At 39.1% G+C, this 23,721-nt stretch overlaps 1 protein-coding gene across 2 annotated transcripts in view; it reads right to left on the reverse strand.

The window, feature by feature from the left end:
* Positions 1 to 471: 471 nt before the first annotated feature.
* The window catches only part of RBM46 (RNA binding motif protein 46), a 29,208-nt gene continuing 5,958 nt past the window's right edge, over positions 472 to 23,721 (reverse strand). Inside the window, exons 2-4 of one of the 2 annotated variants that reach the window (XM_054029310.1) lie at positions 16,778 to 17,245; positions 14,950 to 15,732; positions 472 to 914 (exon numbers count right to left, since the gene is read on the reverse strand). In XM_054029310.1, the coding sequence (XP_053885285.1) occupies positions 715 to 914; positions 14,950 to 15,732; positions 16,778 to 17,245 (1,451 nt within the window). In that variant the 3' untranslated portion in view covers positions 472 to 714. Of the gene's footprint in view, positions 915 to 1,981; positions 2,044 to 14,949; positions 15,733 to 16,777; positions 17,246 to 23,721 lie in introns of those variants that run through there. The other variant, XM_054029311.1, reaches the window with a different exon arrangement.

Consider the following 23,721-nt stretch of genomic DNA (forward strand, 5'->3'; position numbering starts at 1 on the left):
ATATCTTTTAAAGAACAGCATAAATTTAATGTCAAAATATTTGAATTCAAGTACAGAAATTAACACATGATTTCAACATTTAAAAAAAAAAAACAGCACAACTCTTTTTTAAAACAGAACTATTATACAGGTAATACCAAAACACAGATGAAGCTTAACAATTTTAACTCTGAATAAATTAACAGCACAAAAAGTAAGATAATTTACTCTATTACTAAAACTATGCAAAGGACCACAATAGTAAATTATTTCTTTAAAGTTAAAAAAAAAGTTTCTTAAAATCTCTCTTTTGCATCATTTTCCGGCCACATAATAGTTGCCTTCTCGCTAAATAACTACTAATCTTCAACATAACAGCGATCCTTGGTAACAAGATTACAACCAATATTTGCACAGATTAAATTAAAGAGATACTATTCAGTAAAGTAATTATTAGAAAAATTCTTAACATAGAACCCAGTGGTTTATTGCCCACACTTTGACCAGGAACCATAAACAGATAAAAGAGCATCAATCTACAGTACACAGGCCAAGAAAAGAAACTTTTTTGAACTTTATCTTTTGACAAATGCTTAGTAAAATACTTATATTTACTGAAATGTGAAAAGTTCCCTATATGGAAGTAAATATATTTTACTCATGAAAATGAATAGTGTAGACCCAATTAAAAACTAAAATTGAAAACTTTCATATTAATGCTGTACAACTTTTTCTTCAAAAGAATGAGGCCTCATTAGAGATATATACTCGCTGTCCAACATGGCTGCCATTAGCAAGCAGAATTGTTGGTGATAAGGGGTAGCTTGGATAAAAATAAGGCCTTGATGTGAATGGAAGCACGCTGGGTGTCCCAGAAGAGAGAGTGGCACTAACAGGGGAAATGCTATTTACTGAGCTGCGACGAAAACTGTAGTCTGTAAATAAATATATGAATAGTTACTTTGCATGTAAGTCTATAAATACAAATTTAATTCAAAGAGGCAAAATAGACTACTACACAAAAAATCATTTTCTAACATGTTTCAATCCTCAATATTTTGTTGATAGCAATGGAGACTATGCTGATTTGTCGCCTTGCAAATCCTGTTTTACCAGTATGAGACACAAATACCTGCACTTCACTGATATACTTCTATACCAGGACCACAGATTTGACTGGAAAGGTATCTTTCCACTAACAAATTTGTTTTGCATCTTTCTACCTTTGCAGAAACAAATCTCTGATTTATATTACTACCACAAGATACTAATTTTCTTGCTAATTAGATCTGGTACAGAAAAACTGGGATTTCATCTCTGAAAGAAGAGGTGTAACCAGTTCATTTTTGCCTTTTTCTAAGATTTATTATTATTTACAATACAAACTGATAGAATCTTCTCTAAAACTACAGAAATGTGGAGGGTGAGGTATTCTAACTAGATTACTTTGCCAATATTTGATTTACATACTACTGCAAACCTTTTATAAAAGTCTAGTTGTACTTACCATTTAAAGTATTACTGGTAAATACAATTTTAAATAAATCATCCCTTTAAAACAAAAACTATATTAATCAAACATTAGCAAAAAGACAAATAAAATGTAATAAATTTCACTAATCTTTAAATTAAACCATTTAAAATACAGAGATGCTATTTGTAGAATTGTTGTTTCCCAATAAACACATACTTTATTTCCCAGTAATTCTCGTGCACCATACAGTGTTATCCTTTTCTCCAAAATAATAAATTCTGAACTTTTCAAACATGCAACTATGCTCTTCGTGGTAGTTCAAGCCAAACAAAGTGCAGAGCTGATTCTAGAAATAAGGAGACCTTCTGGCTTCCAAAAAGCATTGTACACTATCTTCAGAGGGAATTGCAAATAAAGTCATTTTAAGGTGAAGGTTAAGGTCTGCACTGCAGTATCCTCATAATTCTGTAAATGCTGTACCTCAATTTTTTGGCAAGCATTAACTTAATGAAGTCAATGAGAATAAATGTTTAGCCAACAGGAATGAGACCAACAGCAGTAGTGTAAGCTCAAGCATCATCAGAAAGGACCTAGTTAAGAAAAAAATGGGAGAAATTAAAAAAACTGAAACTATTTAGAAAGGTTAGTTTCATTTTCAGTATTGAGACTAAAAAAAAGAATTTTTTTTTCAAAATTTAATTTTCCAATAAACAACATTCATGGTGGAAATTAGCAAAAACATATACATCAGTAAGTGATGAGTTTGCAAGCAAAGGCTCTGATCCTTCACTGACAACTGTGCAGGCAGACCCATGCACCAGAGTTCCAGTGCAAGATGAGAATCAAAACTTAAGAAACTTTTCATCAAGTAATTTTTTAAAAAGCGTCTTTATGACTTCCAATGACCAGTTATTACTAAGTTATCCAGAAACATTTCTTTACACTGTTCTGGCTCTGAAATGGGGTCATGTAAATTAACATCAGGCCCATCACTTCTTCTGATAAATACAGAATATAATTTGTTTATACTGTAAAGAAGATAAATGATTTATATTATATTATTCCAGTTATTCATATATTTCATGTGCTATATATCGATTTTGTATTATCAGCCTTTTCATTTTACTTGTTTTTATTAAACACATTAAATATACATTCTGAAAATAACACATTTTGGGGTGCCATATTCTGCCACACTGAGTAATTATTCATGAACTATCCTACTGATTTCAGTGGGACTACTCAGAGTAAGGTTGTAACTCTGGTGACATAACCTGGCCATTTAGCAGCAGAGTAAAATGAGCCAACTTCATTTCTACTAAAACTCCACTGAAGTGAATCAAGTTATGCCAGGGATGAATTTGACCCAACGTCGCCAAGTTTATATTTCTTACCTGTTATTTATTTTCTCCAAATTCTCCTACACAGATCCAGACTGATGAGATTATGTTCCCTGTCTGTAAGCAGTGGAGACAGAGAATAACTGAATCTTCAAGACAATGTTGTGATCCCTACTTGAAGTATATGGAACCCTAGGAGACTCGGTTACAAAAAATTCCCAACAGTATAATTAATACTCAGGAATGAATAAAAAACTTCATATTTTCAAAATGCCTTAAAAGCATTTGACTATTTAACCCTGCAACAACTCAGTTGAGTAGGTACAAGTATCCCCCTTTAAACAGATGGGGAAACTGAGGCAAAGAAGTTAAAGACATGGTTCTCAGAAGTGCTGAGCACCCATAACTCAAACTGAAATAATTATTAATAATCCATTCAGTCTTCTAGAGAAGATAAGACCTTAATTTCTAATGTAAGAGGCAGTATTTGACTTTTTTTAAAAAATGATGCTTTCTTTATACATCACAAAGAAACAACAAAAGGTAGTAGCCCAATTTCTTTTCTTTCACATCACCATTAAACTTTAGCACTCTGTGCCCAAAAAGGAAGGCAGAGATTGTCCTAGTACAATGAAAGCCTCATAGCACTAGAAAGTATTTTGCATCTGTATGTATAAGGCCTGATTTTCAAGTGAGAAGCTCCAAGTCTGAGCATAAAATTGTTTGTGGTTGCAAAATGCACTCAAAATTGGAGGTCCAGTTAAGGTCCTTTTAAAAATCAGACCCATAAACTTCACCTGTGCAGCACCTAACATATTCAAAACCTGACTGCAGACTAGCTAAAGCAATTGCACAGGTGAGCAATGGGGCTCTTTGCAGGTAGCAGTACTAGAGGGAGAGCAATCTCCGTGGGAAGGGATGGGGAGTAGCCTTGGCTTCAACTCCTCAACACACTAACCAGTGCAACTGAGTTAGTGCACTGGGGAAATTAATCTGTACCAAATATAAACTGGTGCAGATTAATTGCCTCCTGGATTTCTGGGGCACAACTATAAACTGCCCTTTGCTCAGAACTGTGACAAAGCCCTCACCTACTAAATATTCACAAGCTTCTCAATTACAGACCACTAGAACTCACTGTAAAGAGCACCTTTTAACAATATAAATCCTTCCAAATAAACTAAGTCTTCTCTTTACAAGAGACTTTTTGAAAAAAAGACAGAAGAATCAATTTCTGGTGTACAGTGTATGATTAAATTATTTTCAGAAAAAAAAAAAGAAAAATGAGTTGAGAGCAACTCATTTAAGTCTGTAATTTTAACAACAATCAAAATGATACAAATCTTTTTGTAAAAATTCTAACAATAATAAGGTTTCAAGAAAGAATCAAAGTAAAGCACGGGATAATATTAGTAGCTTAAAAAGTCTGGTGATATCAGGATTTCAGACTATGGAAAAGGTTCCTTACTTTGCTCTAATTGCTCCAACAAATACATCTTGAATTTTGATAAAGCAAACTGAGACCAGACCATATTGAAAAAAGTATAACTCAATTATATGGCAATATGAAAGGCTTGGTGTTTAAATCATAGCACCATGAAAGAAAAGGTTTCTTTATTCAATAATATGTAGAAAGATGGATCTTACTGGTATCTTCAAGGAAATAATAGGATTAAGTATTTATGTTGAAATCATTGCTTTAAAAGCCAGACCAAGAGCAAAAAGTTTCTCGGGTGAATTATCTATTTTGTCCTTGATTTATAAGGACTATGTTGAACACAATAACTGAATTTATATTTTTAGATAGCCTCTTTGTGCTTCAGTTCCCCATGCTTCTGAATTTATACAGCTAGCCATACAACATGAAAAAATGATGAATTGGAATTAAAAAACAAGAAAGCTGTCATTTAGAAATTGTAATGAAGATAAACTTTCTTATATACTCATTACAATGAGCAGGAAAAGAAAAAATAAAAAGCACTGAAGAAATCACTAAACGATTTACTGCAGGTAAATTCTAGGATCACTGTAACCTATCCATAACAATCAAAATCTGTGCAGTAGGCAGTGTTTATGTTTCTGAATATTCCTCTGAATTAGGATGAAAAGACACTGGTGTAGGTAGTCTGTTCCCACATTAAAAACCATAGGCAGCAACTATGAATCAAGGAATATTCACAAGGATTTTCACGCCGAGGTGACCCTGCATTGTCACGTTAGAGGAAGGGAACAACGTACATCTTCCCCATGGAGCAGCCACCCGCAAACCTGCTGTATCCCCTAGGATTCACAGGAGGACACAAATCCTCACAGCAGCGCCAACCCTCTGCATCTCCCCCCTGTGAAGTGAAGGTCCATTACAGCCACAATGCCAGGGACTCCACCTCTAGCTGTGGAGGCTTCTGAGGACCACCAAAGGCTCTGCAAGCGAGTTTATGCAATCTGTGGTAAATGGTGTGAGTTTTGGGTGATAGCGACATGCTTCCTCTGCTCCCCCAACCTTTCTCCCTGCAAGAATCTCTGATCACAAACATATCACTCTGCAGGGCTGTGGGAGGGCAGTTTGGGGCACTGATACAGCAAGACTGAGCCCCTCTTCTGCACACAGGGAGATCCACACATGGATCTCAAGATGAATGATGTGGTCCAAGAGAAATGGAAATCCCATTTCTAAAATAATGCGTCTATTCTCGATACCCATCAGTATGTTAAAATACTACACTGACTTCCACTTTTCTGTGATGGCTATCAGGTTCATTTGTTGGGTGCCTGATTGATTTTAAAAATAATCTGATGATTCAAACATCAACTGCTAGTAAGCCAGTGAACATGGGAGTTCAAAAACCGCGCTACAAAGGACCTAGGAGAGAGGGCTCCGATAAAAGTTTAAGGAAGACAACATGTAAGATGGAAAATATTTCTCTTGAACTGTGTAAACAAATGCCAGAACTACAAGACTGCTGTCTTCTCTGGTAAACACAGCAAATAATTAAATATATCAGATTTCCAATACAGACAGTCTAAGGCAAGTTTCCAGAAGTTTCAGTTTCTTTCTGTCTCCACTACTTTCATAGAAGGAATATCATCCCCTCAGTACAGACCTATGTAAGAGAATGAAAGAGAAATATGTTTTAAGAATTCTATATATATATATATAAAACATAAAAGGACAATTATTTACAGAAAATTATATCCGCAGTAAACGTTTTCATATCTGCCATTAAAAAAAAAAAGAGAGATATCAATAAGGGCCAGAATTTGATATCCTTCCTCATGTTGAGCAGTAGCTCAACTCTATAAATAGTCACGCTGGACTAATATGTGAAGCCAGGTATTAAATATGAATAATGATATCAAAATTTGGCCCTTAGGTATTATCACTAAAATTGCTTTACAAACTCATGACACAAGATTCTGACAGGATTAACTGAGAATATCCATCAAAGAGTTCCAAACAATTTTCAGTACAATCACACATGTAGGGAGACTTGTTAACTAGATTACCCACTTCTGACATTAAAGAAGATAAAAGCAGTCACCTTCATTAAGAAATTAGTCTGTACAATACCACCAAAATTTCTAGGACAATATTTGGCTTTGGCCTCATGCCTTGCAATGCACTTGAAGTCCAGGAACATCTTGTTATAACCAAGCACTGTGTTACTGTTTACACAGAAACTTTAATTTATTTAAACTAGTGGAAAATTCATAGTTTGAACCATGAACGGTTCAAAACTTCTGTCTAATTATACTTCAAATTCAGTAGATTACTAGACCAGATTTTCAGAAAACCTGGTTATGAAAGTCAAGGAAGTCTCAGACACAAAGTATAATGGAACAAGTGACGACTCTTGGGTCCTTACAAATATTGAAAAATGGCAAATTGACCTCCCTTATTTTATTCAGGTTTCTCACAGGAATATCAATGATATGGGATTATTTATTTTGTGATACCAAAAAGCCAAATAAAGGACTATTATTAATGCATGAATTACTCAATGACTGCCATGCATGTGAAGATCTTTTAACTATGAGAATATCAAAATCTTAAATAAAAAAGTTATTACATGGAAAAACAGTCCACCAATTTAGAGAACTGAAAAACCCTGGGTTACTAACATGCACTTGGATATGCTTTTTGTTGGGGGGCGGGGGGTAGATGGCTCTGAGCCAGGCTTAAAGACACTGGAAGTGTAGTTTTGCTAAGGGTGTCACAAATATACAGGGTGCAATATGACCAGAAGTTGCAAGCAAGCCTCTGCTGTTTGCAGGCTCTGCTGTATTGTAGAAACAAGGCTGATATAGCTGCTAGGGTTACCATTCTGAACCACTCAGAGTGGACAAAGATGTTTACTCTCTTGAGGTCCAGATTTAAATACTCAGAGATTGTAACATCACCTAGGTGCTTTAAGAGAGTAAAGAGTACCTTCTGTGACATCACTAAACTTGGGGCTCTCAAAGGGAAGATCATCAACAGTGTTTTGCATCTCCTGAGATAGAGCACAGGACTGCAACCAAGCAGCCCGATACATTACTACTGCTGTAGCCATGGAGAGTGCAGCTCTGTTAGCAGCATCTAATGAAGCCTGGAGAGATGCCCTGGTGATTGTCTGGCCTTCTGTTATGAGGGCTTAAAATCATCCTCTGATCCTGTGGCGGGTATTCAATAAAAGATGAGAATTTAGAATAGTTTGTAAAGTCTTTTACCTCTGGCACAGAGGGACCTCTGTCATATCTGTCAGCTACTCATTCTCTTAGGTTTCGCTTCAGACATCTTTTTATACATTGTTAAAAATCGTTTAGTGTTCTATTTTACTATAGTGTAGGTAAGGTTGGAAGGATTTCTCCATTTCCTCAGATCCCTAGATGCTCAGTTTCAACACCACATCTATGCCCAGTACTAACCCCAAAAAGCTTTAATAGAATGCATGAGACATCTTTCTTTCCAGAGTCAAATGTGAACACACACTTTGAAAGAGTTCTGTATGCTCTGTATGTAACTCCCCATAAGCAGGTATACACAGAGACTGTCAAAGAAGATACCTTTGATCCATAAAAAAAAAATACAAACAAGAAAACTTTATGAACATCTCTCAATGACCACTAAGTAGATTGTTTCTAGCCAGAATCTTGGCTACAGGAATCAAATTAACAAGTAAAAATGCATACTGTTTGTGATGTGTAGCTATCCTATGCACTGTACTATATTGCAAAGAACTCTAAAGAGGACTTCAAAACTCCTACTGGGCCTGATAATGTTTTCCCTACTATTGTTACAAGGAGCACCTAGAGTTACTACTCTGAAAATGATTAGAGAAGAAATTACTTCTCTCTACTCTCCCCCTCCACACACCCTCCCCCCCATACACACAGTTTACATTTTGCATTTGACCTTAGTCAGTTTCACCATAGAATCAGGCATTTTGCCCCAGTTGTTTATGCAGGTCTTTCCACACAGCAACATGGGATACAAAAGCCATTTTAAAAATTAGGAAAATGTGACTGTAAAACCACAAAAACTGGCAGGGGGACTCATTTGTAAATTTTAACTGAAACTATCTCTAGTTCATTTTTTTAAAGTGACAATGGGCTTGTCTACACTGCCTCACAGATCGAACTGTGGGAGTGGGAACAGCAGTGTGCACAAAGTGGCTGCACTGTAACTCCCCTGTGTGAATTTTCTGAGTGCCAACTAAAAGGTTCCTGGTTTGCATTAATGTAACTGTTTGAACAGAATTACATTAATGCAAACTAGGAACTAGGGCTGTCAAGCAATTAAAAAAATTAATCACAATTAATCACACTGTTAAACAATAATAGAATACCGTTTATTGAAATACTTTTGGATGTTTTCTACATTTTCAAATATATTGATTTCAATTACAACACAGAATATAAAATGTACAGTGCTCACTTTATATTTATTTTTGATTACAAGTATTCGCACTATAAAAAAAACAAAAAGAAATAGTATTTTTCAATTCACCTAATACAAGTACTGTACTGCAATCTCTTTATCATGAGAGTTGAACTTATAAATGTAGAATAAGATACAAAAAACCCTACATTCAAAAATAAAACAATGTCAAATTTTAGAGCCTGTAAGCCCACTCAGTCGTACTTCTTGTTCAGCCAACTGCTCAGACAAACAAGTTTATTTACATTTGCAGGAGATAATGCTGCCCATTTCTTGTTCACATTGTCACCTGAAAGTGAGAACAGGTGTTCACATGGCACTGTTGTAGCCGGCGTTGTAGGATATTTATATGCTAGATGCACTAAAGCAGGGGTCTCAAACTCCCAGCCCGCGGGCCCTCTGCGGCTCGAGAACTTCCCCACTGCGGCCCGCGGAGGAAAGACACATACAGCCACGCTGCCGGCTCTGACTGCTGCAGGCGCAGCCTCCCGCAGCTCCCATTGGCTGGGGGAGAGGGACAGAAATACCATCACTAGTCGCCGGGCAGAGTCAGCCATGAAGGCAGCATCACTTTTTTCCACAATGAATATAAACAAGTCAAAATACCAAACAATTATCTGATGCACACCTGGCTGCAATCCTCAAGGTTTCAACTACTCAGTCGCTGAGGCCAAACATCAACAAACTGACAGAACTGAAGTGTTGCTAGGTGTCTGGCAAACACTAAAAAAATCTTTTCTTTTTTTGGTGGTTTGGGTTCTGTAGTTTCCGCATCGGAGTGTTACTCTTTTAAGACTTCTGGAAGCATGTGCCACACCTCTTCTCTCTCAGATTTTGGAAGGCACTTCAGATTCTTAAACCTTGGGTCGAGTGCTGTAGCTATCTTTAGAAATCTCACATTGGTACCTTCTTTGCGTTTTGTGAAATCTGCAGTGCAAGTGTTCTTAAAATGAACAACATGTGCTGGGTCACCATCCAAGGCGGCTACATGAAATATATGGCAGAATACAGGTAAAACAGAGCAGGGGACAAACAATTCTCCCCGCAAGGAGTTCAGTCACAAATTTAATTAACACATTTTTTTAACGAGTGTCATCAGCATGGAAGCATGATCTCTGGAATAGTGGCCGAAGCACAAAGGGTCATATGAATGTTTAGCATAGCTGCCATGTAGATACCTTGCAATGCCAGCCACAAAAGTGCCATGCAAATCCTGTTTTCACTTTCTGGTGATATTGTAAATAAGAAGAGGGCAGCATTATCTCCCGTAAATGTAAACAAACTTGTTTGTCTTAGCAATTGGCTGAACAAGAAGTTGGATTGAGTGGATTTGTAGGCTCTGACGGTTTACATTGATTTTTTTTTTACATAACTGCACTCAAAAACAATCTACATTGTAAGTTGCACTTTCACGACAGATTGCACTACAGTACTTGTATGAGGTGAACTGAAAAATACTAATTTTTTTTCATTTTTACAGTGCAAATATTTGTAATCAAAAATAATATATAATTATTTCAATTACAACACACAACACAATATATATGAAAATGTAGAAAAACATCCAAAATATTTAATAAATTTCAATTGGTATTCTATTGTTTAACAGTGCGATTAATCACGATTAATTTTTTCGAGTTAATCGCGTGAGTTAACGGCAATTAATTGACAGCCCTACTACAAATCTTTTAGTTCGCACCCACAGAGTCCACACAGGGGAGTTACAGCACAGCACTTGGGTGCACAGTGCTATTTACACTTCCATGGTCCAAATTGTGGGGCAGTGTGGACACAGAGGCTGTATTTCAAGTTAGTGTTTTTTTAAACTTTTGAATAGTCCCAAACTGGATTTGGAGTGGGAATGCCCCTGATTTGCAGAGTTCTGAGGACAGTGGGAAGAGATACTGAACTCCCGGGATAATAGGTGCCGACTCCGTGGGTGCTCCGGGGCTGGCGCACCCATGGGAAAAAAATAGTGGGTACTCTGCACCACTGGCAGCCAAGCTCCCCATGCCCCCCGCTCTATCTATACTTCCTCCTCCTCCCCGAGTGCGCCGCATCCCCGCTCCTCTGCCTACCTCCCAGCGCTTCCCGCCCAGCCGCAGCCAAACAGCTGTTTGGCAGCGTTAGCACGCTCTGGGAGGGAGGGGGAGGAGCAGGAATGTGGCATGCTCAGGGGAGGAGGTGGGGAAGAGCCGGGGCTGGGGCAGGGATTTGGGGAAGGAGTTGCAATAGGGGCAGGGCGGGGGCAGAGACTTTGGGGAAAGGGTTGGAATGTGGGGTGGGGCCTCATGGAAGGGGTGGAATGGGGGCGGGGACAAAGGGGAGGTCGAGCACTCACAGGAAAACGGGGAAGTCGGTGCTTATGCCCGGGATGCATCTCCCCAAGGCTGTTAGCAAATGCAAAGTTGACCAATTCTACAGCATTTAAAGAAAACAAGCACAAATAACCAACTTGCAGCCTTTCTATTTTGTACATTATGAGCCAAGGATACTCTGACAAAAGTATTTCCCCAGAGATGACCAACAACATGTAAATAAAATAAATCAGTACTAAACTGGTGGGAAGGAACAGGTTGTACATATTGGACACTTCCTTGCATAAGACTTTTTGGACAGGAAGGCTAAAATCAAAGAAAAGAAGAAATCTGAAATTGTTTTGTGCTGTTTCTCTGAAGAAGAGACAACTGAACTTCACACACAAGGTGTGTGTCCAGTAATAAAAGGCAAAATCGTTAGCCTCCAAGTGACAACCAGCTATGTTCCAGAATTAAAACAACAACAACAACCCAAACAAACATTCTCAGTAGCTTCCTGGAATAAAAAGATATTTTTGGTTATCTAATTTCTCTTCTATTTCTCATGTCCACAAGTTCTACAGTATTGTACAGGGAGAGAAGGAGAATTATCATTTCAAATCTGAATTAGGCCCTATCTACTAAAGGAATGACAAAGCAGAGAATTTCTATGCGCATCAGAGAATAATTCTAGATTACTAGCCCTTTAACACACACTCTGTATAAATTATTATACTTATAGAAATATTCCACTTTACTCATTCTATCAGGGAGATGGGCTGTGATCTTGCTTGGGCCTTCTGAAAGCTACAACACATCCATCACCACAGAAGAGGAAAATTGCACTGTAGAATACATAGGAAATATGTTAGATGCCTATTTATATAAGAATGTGTATGGGTATCTAACACACACACACAAATGCAGTATTAGAACTCCAATCAACTGATTGGATAGGACTGACATATCAGAAGTAGGAGAAGATATATGGTAAATTCCATCAAAATTTCTCTTTCTCCTGCACTCATACATAGTTCAATACTAAAGTGGAATATATACAGGAATGACGATCCTGGGGAAGGAATGTAATTAAGTATAACTATATACAACTTTTTTTCATTTGAGAAGAATTTTTTTAAATAATCATGAAGTCATTAAATTGCTGGACTCTTTCATCAGCTGAGACTTCCAAGTCATTCTTCTAGAGCTTTGACAATGTATGTATAGAGGAATCTGGCAACTGCTTTCCAGATCTAACTGTTCAACTGAATATGGATTAACAACCAATTTTGCTTTCCTGTATACCCAAACAAACAGTTTATCATTCCAATAAACCTAGATATTTAAATCAATTCTCAGCAGGGTGGATAAAAATTAATGATTTTTTTTTAAAGTGTCACAAAAATCTTCTGTATAGAAAGACTAACCTAAATAATCTATTTACCCAATTGGACTCAGTGCTCAGTCAGGAAGATACCATGAAAGATGCTTAGTTTTGCAGTTGTCCGTCTGTGGATTTGCATCTCCAGAGATAACATGCTTGTTAACAGCAAAAATGTTTTAAAATAAATAAATAATATATAGAGGTGAGAAATAACAGATCTAAACCCTATTGTCCCTCTGCAAATTTGTGTACACAGAGTCAATCCCTTACCTCTCTCTAAAAGTGCAAAGTTTCAAGAAGTTCAGTGAATAGAAGATCGTTGGGGACAGAACAGACCTGGACAAGGAGAAGAAGTCTTGAGATAAATGTGAGAAGGGAGGGACAGGCAGTAGAAACAAAAGCAAAACTGTTTGAGCAGCACATTCCAGAAGTCTTGAGGTCTTTCTGAGTATAGCCTTCATTGATTTGAGATCTACAATACCATACTCTCATTAGAAGGGAAAACCTATAATGGCAGCCGGCCATAAAAGAGACCCAGTTGGGGAACATTTTAATGAAGTTCCTCTACCTGTGAGTAAGACAGGCATGCATGCAAAATGCAAACAGTGCAACAAAGAAATGCAAGGCCTCATTGCCTAAATGAAACAACGTCATGAGAAGTGTTCCTTCTCAGGAGGAAGCGGTGTTGAAGATGATGAAAGGAAAATGCAGTATCTTCAGGTTGGTAAACTTTTTTATTTCATACTTCTTTCTTAAGGACTGCTTGTCTTCCTTCTGGACTATTCTTGAATTCTCATGTTTGAGCAAAAAATATAGTTGTTACTCTATGGTATGTTTTGTTAAAAATATTATAGGTCTGCTGTGGAAGAAAAAAATCCAGAATATATAATATTGTTGTTTTAGTTAAATAAAACAATTTAAATGTCTGTCTGGTGATGTTCTCCTCCTAATACAGCACAGCAAGAAAATCCTCCAAATATTAATGATTAACCTGTTGAACTGGAGATAGTTCACCTCCCAATGACTTCATAAATATCTGCTTCAGTTACCTTTGGTAAATGAAATAACCAAACCTTCATTCATTTTCTAATATAGCTGTAAAACCAATCTGAAAAGTTTTCAGAATAAATCACTTTAAAAATGTATAGTGTGTACCTTCTAAAAATGAAACCTACATCTATCTCTGAGTTGTGAAGAATATGTATTAAGGTTATAACAACCAACAAGAATGCACTTTTATATAGAAATCCATGATTAAATTGAGTCTTCCTGACTAGTGATTTAAATCAAATCCACCCTGATTCTCAGCTTCAGATAGAGCTCTATCCTTTTGGTCTAGCCAACTTGCCAATGGCACAGGACCCAGGACGAGGTAGGTGGTTGTAAAGCCACCTTTCTATTGCCACAGTCCTCGGTTCTACAAGACAGGTAAGTCAATCCCTCCTGAAGGCAGCTATAGCTCTTCCTGACATGTAACTATTTCTTCTTCCTGGTAAGTCTCCTGTAGCTTATGGTCTAAGTCAGGGGTAGGCAACCCGTGGCACACAAGCTGATTTTCAGTGGTACTCACACTGCCCAGGTCCTGGCCAGTCGTCTGGGGGGCTCTGCATTTTAATTTAATTTTAAATGAAGCTTCTTAAACATTTTAAAAACCTTATTTACTTTACATACAACAATAGTTTAGTTATATATTATAGACTTATAGAAAGAGACCTTCTAAAAACGTTAAATGTATTACTGGCACGCGAAATCTTAAATTAGAGTGACTAAATGAAGACTCGGCACACCACTTCTGAAAGGCTGACTACCCCTGGTTTAAATCATTCCTGTGGGCAAAATGTATACCATCTGATGATGAAACTCCTATTGGAGCCCACTTTGTACTCAATTCAAAAGAGAAGACGAAATGGGGAAAAGTATAAAACAGATATAGGGAAAAGATCAAAAATAAGAGATGCATTGTTACAACCTGCATTCATGTGAAGGAACTAAAGCAGAAAAATGGCCCTGGAAGTGTGAAATTGAAGATTTCCTTACTGCTGTGCTTCTGATTTATCACCCTAAAGTTATAGACTGGTGAACTGAGAATACAGGAAAGATGATGCACTTGGCCCTCAGGCAGCAAGTACGTAGGCCAGGGGTCGGCAACGTTTGGCACGCGGCTAGCCAGGGTAAGCACCCTGGCGGGCCGGGCCAGTTTATTTACCTGCTGATGCGGCAGGTACGGCCGATCGCGGCCTCCACTGGCCACGGTTCACCATCCCGGGCCAATGGGGGTGGCGGGAAGCAGCGTGGGTGAGGGATGTGCTGGCCACGGCTTCCCGCCACACCCATTGGCCCGGGCCGGCGAACCGCAGCCAGTGGGGGCCGCGATCGGCCGAACCTGCCGCGTCAGCAGGTAAATAAACTGGCCCAGCCCGCCAGGGTGCTTACCCTGGCGAGCCGCATGCCAAACGTTGCCGACCCCTGACGTAGGCTATTTACACACAGAACAAATTTAAAGTAACTTTCTCTGGTTCAATTCTTAAGAACTAATTAAAAATAATTATTAAACTTACCTAAATGTAGCAATGTAAACTGGGCTGCCAATTCCTTTGCATCTTCTAATGTTGTGCAGAGTTTGTCTGGCATAAAATAACTCTGGGATCCATTTGCAATAGTAGGAATAACTATTTTATATACCAAGAGTACTTTTCCATCCTGACTTGTTGTTGAATATAAATAATATTCCGGTGGTGCCCAGTTATTTTTGTTGCAGTAATAATCCAAATGCATTACTGCAGAACTGAAATGATTGGATTTTAAAGAATACATGCTAATTGGAGTAAGCTTTGTCCCTGGAAAAAATGGGTAAGTACACCTTTCAATTTCAGGGGGGCTTGGACTGTGCTGACCATTAAGACGAATTGAAAGATTTGCTGGTTTTCCTAACGATTTTTGATGACCATCTTCCTTGTTAGCAAAAACTAGAATATTTTCAGAATTGGGACTAATTTGACCATTAAGATGCTGTCTCCAAGTGCTTTCTTTGTTTACAGGTTTTGCCAGTGTTACCTCAATACTAGCACCATCAATGCATTTTCCATTCATAATTGACATAGCTGCAACTGCATCCTCTCGGTTGAAAAAATGAACAAAAGCATAGTCTCTCAGTTTCTTTACACGTTCAACTGCTCCTGGCTTAAATTTGTTAAATTCAGCCTTAATTGCATCCTCTGTAGTAGAGATCATTAAGTTTCTTACATACAACACTTTAACCCTCTGCATTGTTTCTTCATCAACTTCTTTCTCTGGGTCTGCCCAGTCTACTTGAATAGTATGTCCCCATAGCTGGAACGTTCCTAGGACAAAGTAGTATTAAATTTAAGTAAAATGCATAATACTGAAAAAAGAAAGCTAAGGGATAAATAATATTCATTAACCATTCCAGGAACCAAAACACTGGAATAAGCCTATGTTATTTATAATACTAAATTTGAAACAAGACACGATTAAATGTTTTATTTGCATTCACTTCGCTAAACAAACATTGCTTGAAAGTAGAGGTCAATAAGAAAAATAAAACTTTGCAAAAAATTCTTCAGCAATGTTCATCTGTTTAAAAATTACTCAGTCTGCTTTTGCTTAAACCACAACCAGTGCCAATTTTGCTAAAGATGATTGCTTTTGTGAAATCTATGTGGTTTCAAGTAGTCAAAAATTTTGCCAGTTGATGATGCAATGTATTTTTAAAATAGTCATACCTGGGGGAGGGGAAGGGATGGGGAAACGACAGGGAAACAAAATACAAAATAATGTGTGTCGATGTTAGAATGAGCCCTGTTAATTTATTTCCCCAATATGCATTAAAACAAATTCACTGAAGATCATAAAGCATATTATGTTTTTAAAAAGTTCAAATTTGAGTGCCATGCCATTTTTTCCCTTACATTTGTGTTGAGTTGGCCTTATTATTTCTCCTGTTACTTTAAAGAAGCTTATATAAGCCTTGAAAAGTCAATGCTTCTTGTCTGTGACCAACATAAGACTTTGGGTGAAGTCAATAGGAGTTCTGTCAATCATTTCAATGGGACCAGGATTTCACACATTTTCTTTGCCTTTCTTTCATTTCTCCAACTCTGCTTCTCCTGATCTCTTCACTCCTTTTCCTTCCAACTCTCTCCCTTGCTACTGAACCTTTTGCTTGCTCTCTCTCTCTCTCTCCCCCTTTCCAAATTCCAGTAACTTCATCCCACAATTTAAAAAAATCCCTGTCCAGGAGAGAACGAAGCACTTGTCAAGTCCCACTGAAATCAACTGAGTAAGATAAAGGTGGTGTAAGCACAGATCTATTTTAAATGCTTTGATTTATAAATTGCACATTTAATATTAAAATTAAAGGCTTACCTGGAATTAGTTTTCTTCTAGCCATAGCAGCAGCTCTGTGAGACTCATATTCTACAAAGGCAAAGCCACGGTTTTTAGTTTTATCAGTAGCACTTGGATAAACAATAACATCAACCACTCCTTCTGTTACTTTCTTCATTTCATCCAAGATTTCTTCTTTCTTTTTCTCTTTTGGAATAGCTCCAATAAATAATCTGCAGTTGTCTAAGCTTACACAGACACCAATAAATTTTCCTGGACGAATTTCATAATTATTAAGGATCCTTATGGCCAGCTGGGCTTCTTCTTTAGTTGTGTACATCACAAAGGCATATCCTCGATTCTCGCCACTAAATTCCATCATCAATCTGAATTCATAAATCTTCCCAGCTCTCTCAAAAACAGGGACTAATTCATCTTCATACATATCACGAGGAATCTTTCCCACAAAAACTTCACAGCCACGAGGTGGGGGAGGACCTTCCCAACCTTAAAAAAATTGTCCAGCAACCAGTAAGTATGAATGCCATAACCACAACTGTCTCAAACAATATTTTTTCAGAATTTGTAAGCACATTTCTGATGTAATAATACTGTACAGTGTGTTACAAAGGTTATTATCGTATTGATTTATGTCATCTTTTCTTGATTCCCTACAGCTCTGAAAACAAGACAAACCCATTCAGCATTTTCGGTTTGTTTGTTTTTTAAGAACTTTTACTAAGTTCAATAAAGCAATTAGAGGAAATACATTTTACACAAATAATTTTCAAAGGTAAATCCCTAATGCTTTATCCAAAAAAAGTCAGTTACATTCTACGGTAAGGGAGATGTGTCAAATTTCCAAACTACACATATCTCTGCATAAAATTGATCCAAATCCTTCCCAGACTACAACTGAGATATAGTTATGGCAAAGGTTTCCAGATACATGCTGCTTAAACATACAGAACGTGTTCATCCAAAAGCTAGCTCTTTTCCTGGTGCTGTGTTTATGAATTGCAAGAGTGTCATACTTCATGAAATGACAACTTCAGCTTCTCTTACCTGGCTTTATAAATAGCATCAAATTGATATTAACATTATCTAGAGCACTTTTATGAATGAATGTGACCTGTCAATGACTTATACCATAAATACCCGATTGACTCTTGGGGAGGGGGTATTGTGAGGGGAGACCTTGGGGGGGGGGGGAGCCTGTGGCACTAGCTACCAAGGGGAAGAGCGCCGGGGGGGCACCTGCTGCCACTCCTGCCACGGCTGGGGGAGCCCCATGGGGCCAGTCGCTGCCCCGGCTGCCCTGGGATCACTGCCAGGAGTTGCTCAGCTGTGGCTGCTCCCACTGCCCCCGGGACTGCTGCTCAGGCGGTACTCGGGGCCAGCCACATCAGTCACTGCTCGGGCAGTCCCTGGAGCCAGCTGCCTGGGGCCACTAAAGCAGCAGCTGGCTGCGGGGCCATCCAAGTGGCTAGCTTCAGAGCCGCTCCAGCAGTGGCCGGTGTGGCTGACCCCAGGGCCACCCAGGGAACAGCCACACCAGCTGCTCCGGAAGTTACAGTGCAGAAGTTACAGTGGTTGCAAGAAGTGACTTCCGCGACCTCCGTGACAAACATGGAGCCTTAATCATAATTAAATCACTTGTGCACGTTCACACAACACTCCTTGTGTTGGTGGAGTGCATCCGCAGTTGGTACTCTAGTGCTGACAGAGCAGTGCACCCTGGGTAATTATCCCACTGTGCAAATCACTTTCTCCTGCTAGGAGTTCTGGATTAGTAGTGGATTACAGTGTATCATGATGCAAGATCACTGCCCCCCATGATGCAGTTTTCTCCATCCCATAATTCCAAGGGCTTCCAACTGCATTTCATGCTGTTTTTCAACTGCCCCTGTAAGCTTTGCACTCATCGCTGTGCTAGGGCCAGTCTTGTGATAAGTGTTATGAATGAACAGAAATTCATGCTGCCTGCCCTGCTGTGTGCTATGGAAAGAAACAATTCAAGACTGACATTGGCATTCATGGAGCAGCTGCACTTGGTGGACCATTGCTATTGGGCTTGAGAAACAAGCACCGAGTGGTGGGATCAAGTTGTGATGCAGGTATACAATGACACACAATGGCTGCAGAACTTTTGTACGCTCAAAGCCATCTCCTTTGAAGTGTGTGCAGAGCTTGCCCCTGCCCTGCAGCGCAAAGACACCAAAATGAGAGCTGCCCTAATGGTGGAAGAGCAATAGCAATCGCTGTGTGGAAGCTGGTAATTCCAGACTGCTACCACCCAATCACGAATCGGTTTGGACTTGGGAAGGCCACCATAGGGGTTGTGATGATGCACGTGTGCAAGGCCATTAATGGCCTCCTGCTATGAAGAACTGTGACTCTGGGCAATGTGCAGGAAATATCAGATAGGTTTATGGCAATAGGATTCCCTAACCTTGACAAGGCAATTGATAGCTCATGTATTCCAATTTTGGCTCCAGACCATCTTGTGATAGAGTACATCAACAAAAAGCGCTACTTCTCTATGGTATTGCAGGCACTAGTAAATCGCTGGTGTTGTTTCACTAACATCAATACGGGCTGCTTAGAAAAGGTGCATGATGCTGGCCTGTATAGAAAGCTGCATGCAGGAACTTTCTTTCCAGACTAGAAGGTTCCAACAAGGGATGTGGAAATACCCATAGTGATCCTGGGAAACTCAACTTACCCCTTACACCTGTAGTTCTTGAAGCCATACACTGGAAGCCTTGACAGCAGCAAGCAGCACTGCAACAACAGGCTCAGCAGGTGCATAGTGATGGTAGAATGTGCTTTTGACAGATTAAAGGGTTTCTAGCACTGCCTTTTTGGCAGGTTAGACCTCAGTGAGGAAAATATTCCCATGGTGATAGCAACGTGCTGTGCTCTTCGTAACATTTGTGAAGCTAACGAGGAAAAATTTCCCCAGGGGTGGAGCGTTGCAATGGATCACCTGGCAGCTGATTTGGAGCAGCAAGACACCAGGGCTATTAGAGGGGCTCAGTAGGGGGCAATTCAAATCAGGGAGGCTTTGAAGCAGCATTTTGACAATGAGCCCCTGTAATGTGTCTTTCTGTAATGAACTGAGCCAGGCATTGTTTACTTGCCCTCTTGAATGATCCATGTAATGATTCCTACCTGAGCATTAATTATCTGCAAAGGTGGTGATTGCCACGATATTTGAACTTATGTTGCAACCACCCTGTGTAGGTCACAAATAAAGAATCACTGACTTTGTAAGACCCAATTTTTATGAAACAGCAATACACAGATTAACATTTCTTACAACGGACATGACAGTGAGTAACACTCACTGAAGTGAGGATCTCACCGCTGTATGTAAATCCACCTGTCTTTATGGAACATGTGCCTAGAGGTGGAGTGCAAGAGGATCCCAGCCCATTGCCGTACATGAGAGAAATGTGGGGGTGGGGGGGAATTTGGGGAGGACAAGGAATGCACATCTCTATGGGCTGTAGAGGGAGTCTTCTGGTACACCTGCCTCAGCTCCTTTATCTTATCACAGCACTGCTGTGTCTCCCTTTCATGCCCCTCCTCATCCATGCCATGAGCAAGCTGCTCGTAGGCGTCAAAGTTCCTATGGCTGGATCAGAGCTGCGACTGTACAGCCTCCTCTCCCCCCAGACCCAACAACTGGGGTGTACTCCACACGGGAGCTGTTTGCTGCAGAAAGCCAGCATGGTCAGCTAGGAAGTGATGTGAGCTGTCCACACCAAGTAAACTGTAAGTGGAATTTCAAAAATTCCCAAGGCTTTGGGGGAAGGAGGGAAGGGAGCATGCACATGTATATCTGGCTGCAGAGCAGCTGAGTAGAAACTGCAATGATAGCTATTGTGCAAAGCCTCCTTGAGGCCACTGTGCGCTTGCTTATGTTTCCCTGTGTCTACAGTGACACAGTATCACTAATTTTGTCGCCAAAAGCTCTATGCCACTCGTCGAGATGGATTTATTATTTCAGCGTAGCATGAGTTAAATCGGTAGGGGGAGCATTGTTGTGTGTACACCTCCCCTATTTTGTCAGCAAAACTACATAGTACAGACAAGGCCTAAGTTTGGATTAGATTTTTACATTTCAGCTATGCATTTAATATAATAGTGGTTAACTGTACTGGCAGTGAAAGAAACTCATATTTCATAGCCTAACCCGTAAAAGTTGCTTCTCCATACCTCTTCCCCTTCCCCCCTTTCTGTTTTTCAGGTTCCTGGTTCTCCTGGAGCTACTTCTCTTTCCCCACCCCACCTCCCAAAAATCCCACACATTTTCGTTCTCCTTTCCTTTTCTACCTAATGGGGGAGACTGGCTACAACCTTAATTTGAGCTGCCATAATAGATTTTTCGCTACTGAAGTAGGCTGTGAGCCCATCCCATCCCCAGAAGCCACAGGGAGAATTCTCTTCCATCTCTTGATGTAAAGTTCCAAAACAATTGCAAAATTCTCCTCTCCAATTTGTGCTGCAAAATTAATGCACATCCCTATGGCACATTCTCCAATTATTCAATATTTCAATCGAAGTTCTGAGAAGAGGATATGCTTCATTATTTTCTAAAATGACTCCTGTTGCTCAACCCTGTAAACATTATGCTGATCTGACTGTGCTATGTCAGGTAATATGTTTGTAGGCCCTCAGGCTGTGCTATTCCAGATCTTGCTCGCAGTATGAAACAGAACAAAAGACTTGTCCTTGCCAAAACATGAACATATGGCATATTTTTCACTTTGCTGACATAACAAAATTCTGCATCCTTTGCATATTTAATAATTTGCAGTCTACTGTTTTCTCTCATTATATTCAAAAACCGCAAGAAAATTGTACCCACTTTGCTCATCCCATAATTCTCCAGTTTCACAAGCTGATGCCAAATTAAGTTTCATATACACTTTACGTCGAAGTTTATTTATGCTAACAGGTGCCTTATATTTAAAATTTGAGAACGTTTGAAGAGTATAGGTGAATTTTCCTTTGGAAAATATTAAAAAATTGTATCCTGTCCCATGTCAAATTTTGAATATGCAACTAAAAATCATACAGTGATTCAAATCCATAGCATATTAGTACCACTGTGTGCACTAGGATCTTTACACTAATAGCTGTAAGTATTCATACTAGTTTCTATAGATCAGTTATTTCAAATTGAATGGAATAACCATTCTGATTTAACTGTTCTTCATTTCAGTCACTCTCAGAACAAAAGAATCTGAATCAATGGTGCCCCAGACTGAAGAACAGTCTTTCCTAACACTGAAGGGAGAAACCAGACAAATCCTTAGTTGGTGTCTGAAAGTACTCATCAAATCCATGTATCTCTCCTTTAGACAAGCTAAGTCTTCACATGCCCTGATTATCTAGTATCACCACAGATCTGATATAACGTTATCTTTCACCACTGCATACAAAATATCAGATGTTTTAAAAGTTATAGGATGAATTTTGCAGACCAATTTGAATAGTGATCAACATCCCCTTGTAACATATCCTTCGTCTTTGCACGCTCTTCCACAACTTAGAATGAATGAAGAAAAAAGCTTTGAAAACTAAATTGCATCTACATGTAAAACAAAGAGCAGATTTGAGGATTATGAGATGACAGGCAGCATGGAGAGACAGGAGAAAGAGGAAAGAAATAAAACAGGGGAAAATAAGGAAGAGGCAGGCTTGCGAGCCTCCAGAAGGCGAGTAAGAATTTGCCTAAATTTTACATGAAAGCTTATCAATAATTAAGACACATTACAATAACTTTTGTAAATAATGTTATAGTGATTAAAAGTGTACAAATGTAATATTTAGTGGACCAGGTAATCCTCATCTCCAGAAAAGTCCCAGAGATGCAACAGCAGAGATGAAAACTCTACCAGATTGGCTGGGTGAGGTTAGCCTCCAAACAGAATGATCTGATTTGCCTGCTGGGTTGCCCAAGAACTGCACAGTACATAGTGAATCCGCCAGGGTTATCAGCATCCATTTGGAGCCACATCACCAGGGTCTACATAGCACTTCATTGTCCCCAAACTTACATAGCATGGAAGTGCACCACTTAAATGTTAATAAGGCTTAAGGCTTTATTAACATGTAAGACTTCTCCTCAGAGGACTGATCACAGGACAAGGCAGCTAACACAACTGGCAATCTAACACTGCTACGACTTGCCCCAAGCAGGCCCCTTTCCTACGTGCAGATAGATGCCTGATTTGGGGACAGAGGAGGCAATACAGATTTCAATCTTCACAAAAAGGGGCAGATACATGTGCATGCTTTGTATTGTCAGGAAATCAAAGTTAAACAATAATGGATCCTTTGTTAATGTGACTTGATTTGTTATTGTTACTCTCAATCTACCCAACCAATTAAGTCCTAAATAAAACTCATGTTCCCATCTCTTCTCTTTTAAGAGAGTGAACTGATCTAATTGCCTTTTTCAATACACTCAATATTGCAAAAAAATTCAAGTTATATATACACACTGAATCATTCTTCCACAGCTATTCAAAATTAGTTTAGCTGGGTTTACCAAATACTCAGTGTTTATGCAAAGTGCATTAGGCACTTAATGGTTGCAACTTTAGACCTGTTACTGCCAACGGGTTAAAGTTGCATTTAAAAAAAAAAAAAATCAGCAAAGCCAAACTATACTGCTAGCAGTATCTGTCAGCACCTTCACTGGTCAGTCTAATCTTACATGTCAAAGAATTAATGCAAAATACATACCATAGTCAGAGACTGAAGCAGCCTAACTGCATTTGGCAAAATGATGTGCTATGTTGTCCTCCGCATTTTTTGTCATTTGACATACTGCTGATGCTGTTTTGGAGAATGGTGTATTTCCAGCATGGTCAGAGTCGGTATTTTTTTTTCCAGACGTTAGCAAAATGTGCTACACCAGAGCCTCAAAAACTGTGACCCACGGCTCCCTTGGAGAATCACGAGGG

This window comes from Malaclemys terrapin, chromosome 5 (genome assembly GCF_027887155.1).
Source record: "Malaclemys terrapin pileata isolate rMalTer1 chromosome 5, rMalTer1.hap1, whole genome shotgun sequence".
NCBI lineage: Eukaryota > Metazoa > Chordata > Testudines > Emydidae > Malaclemys > Malaclemys terrapin.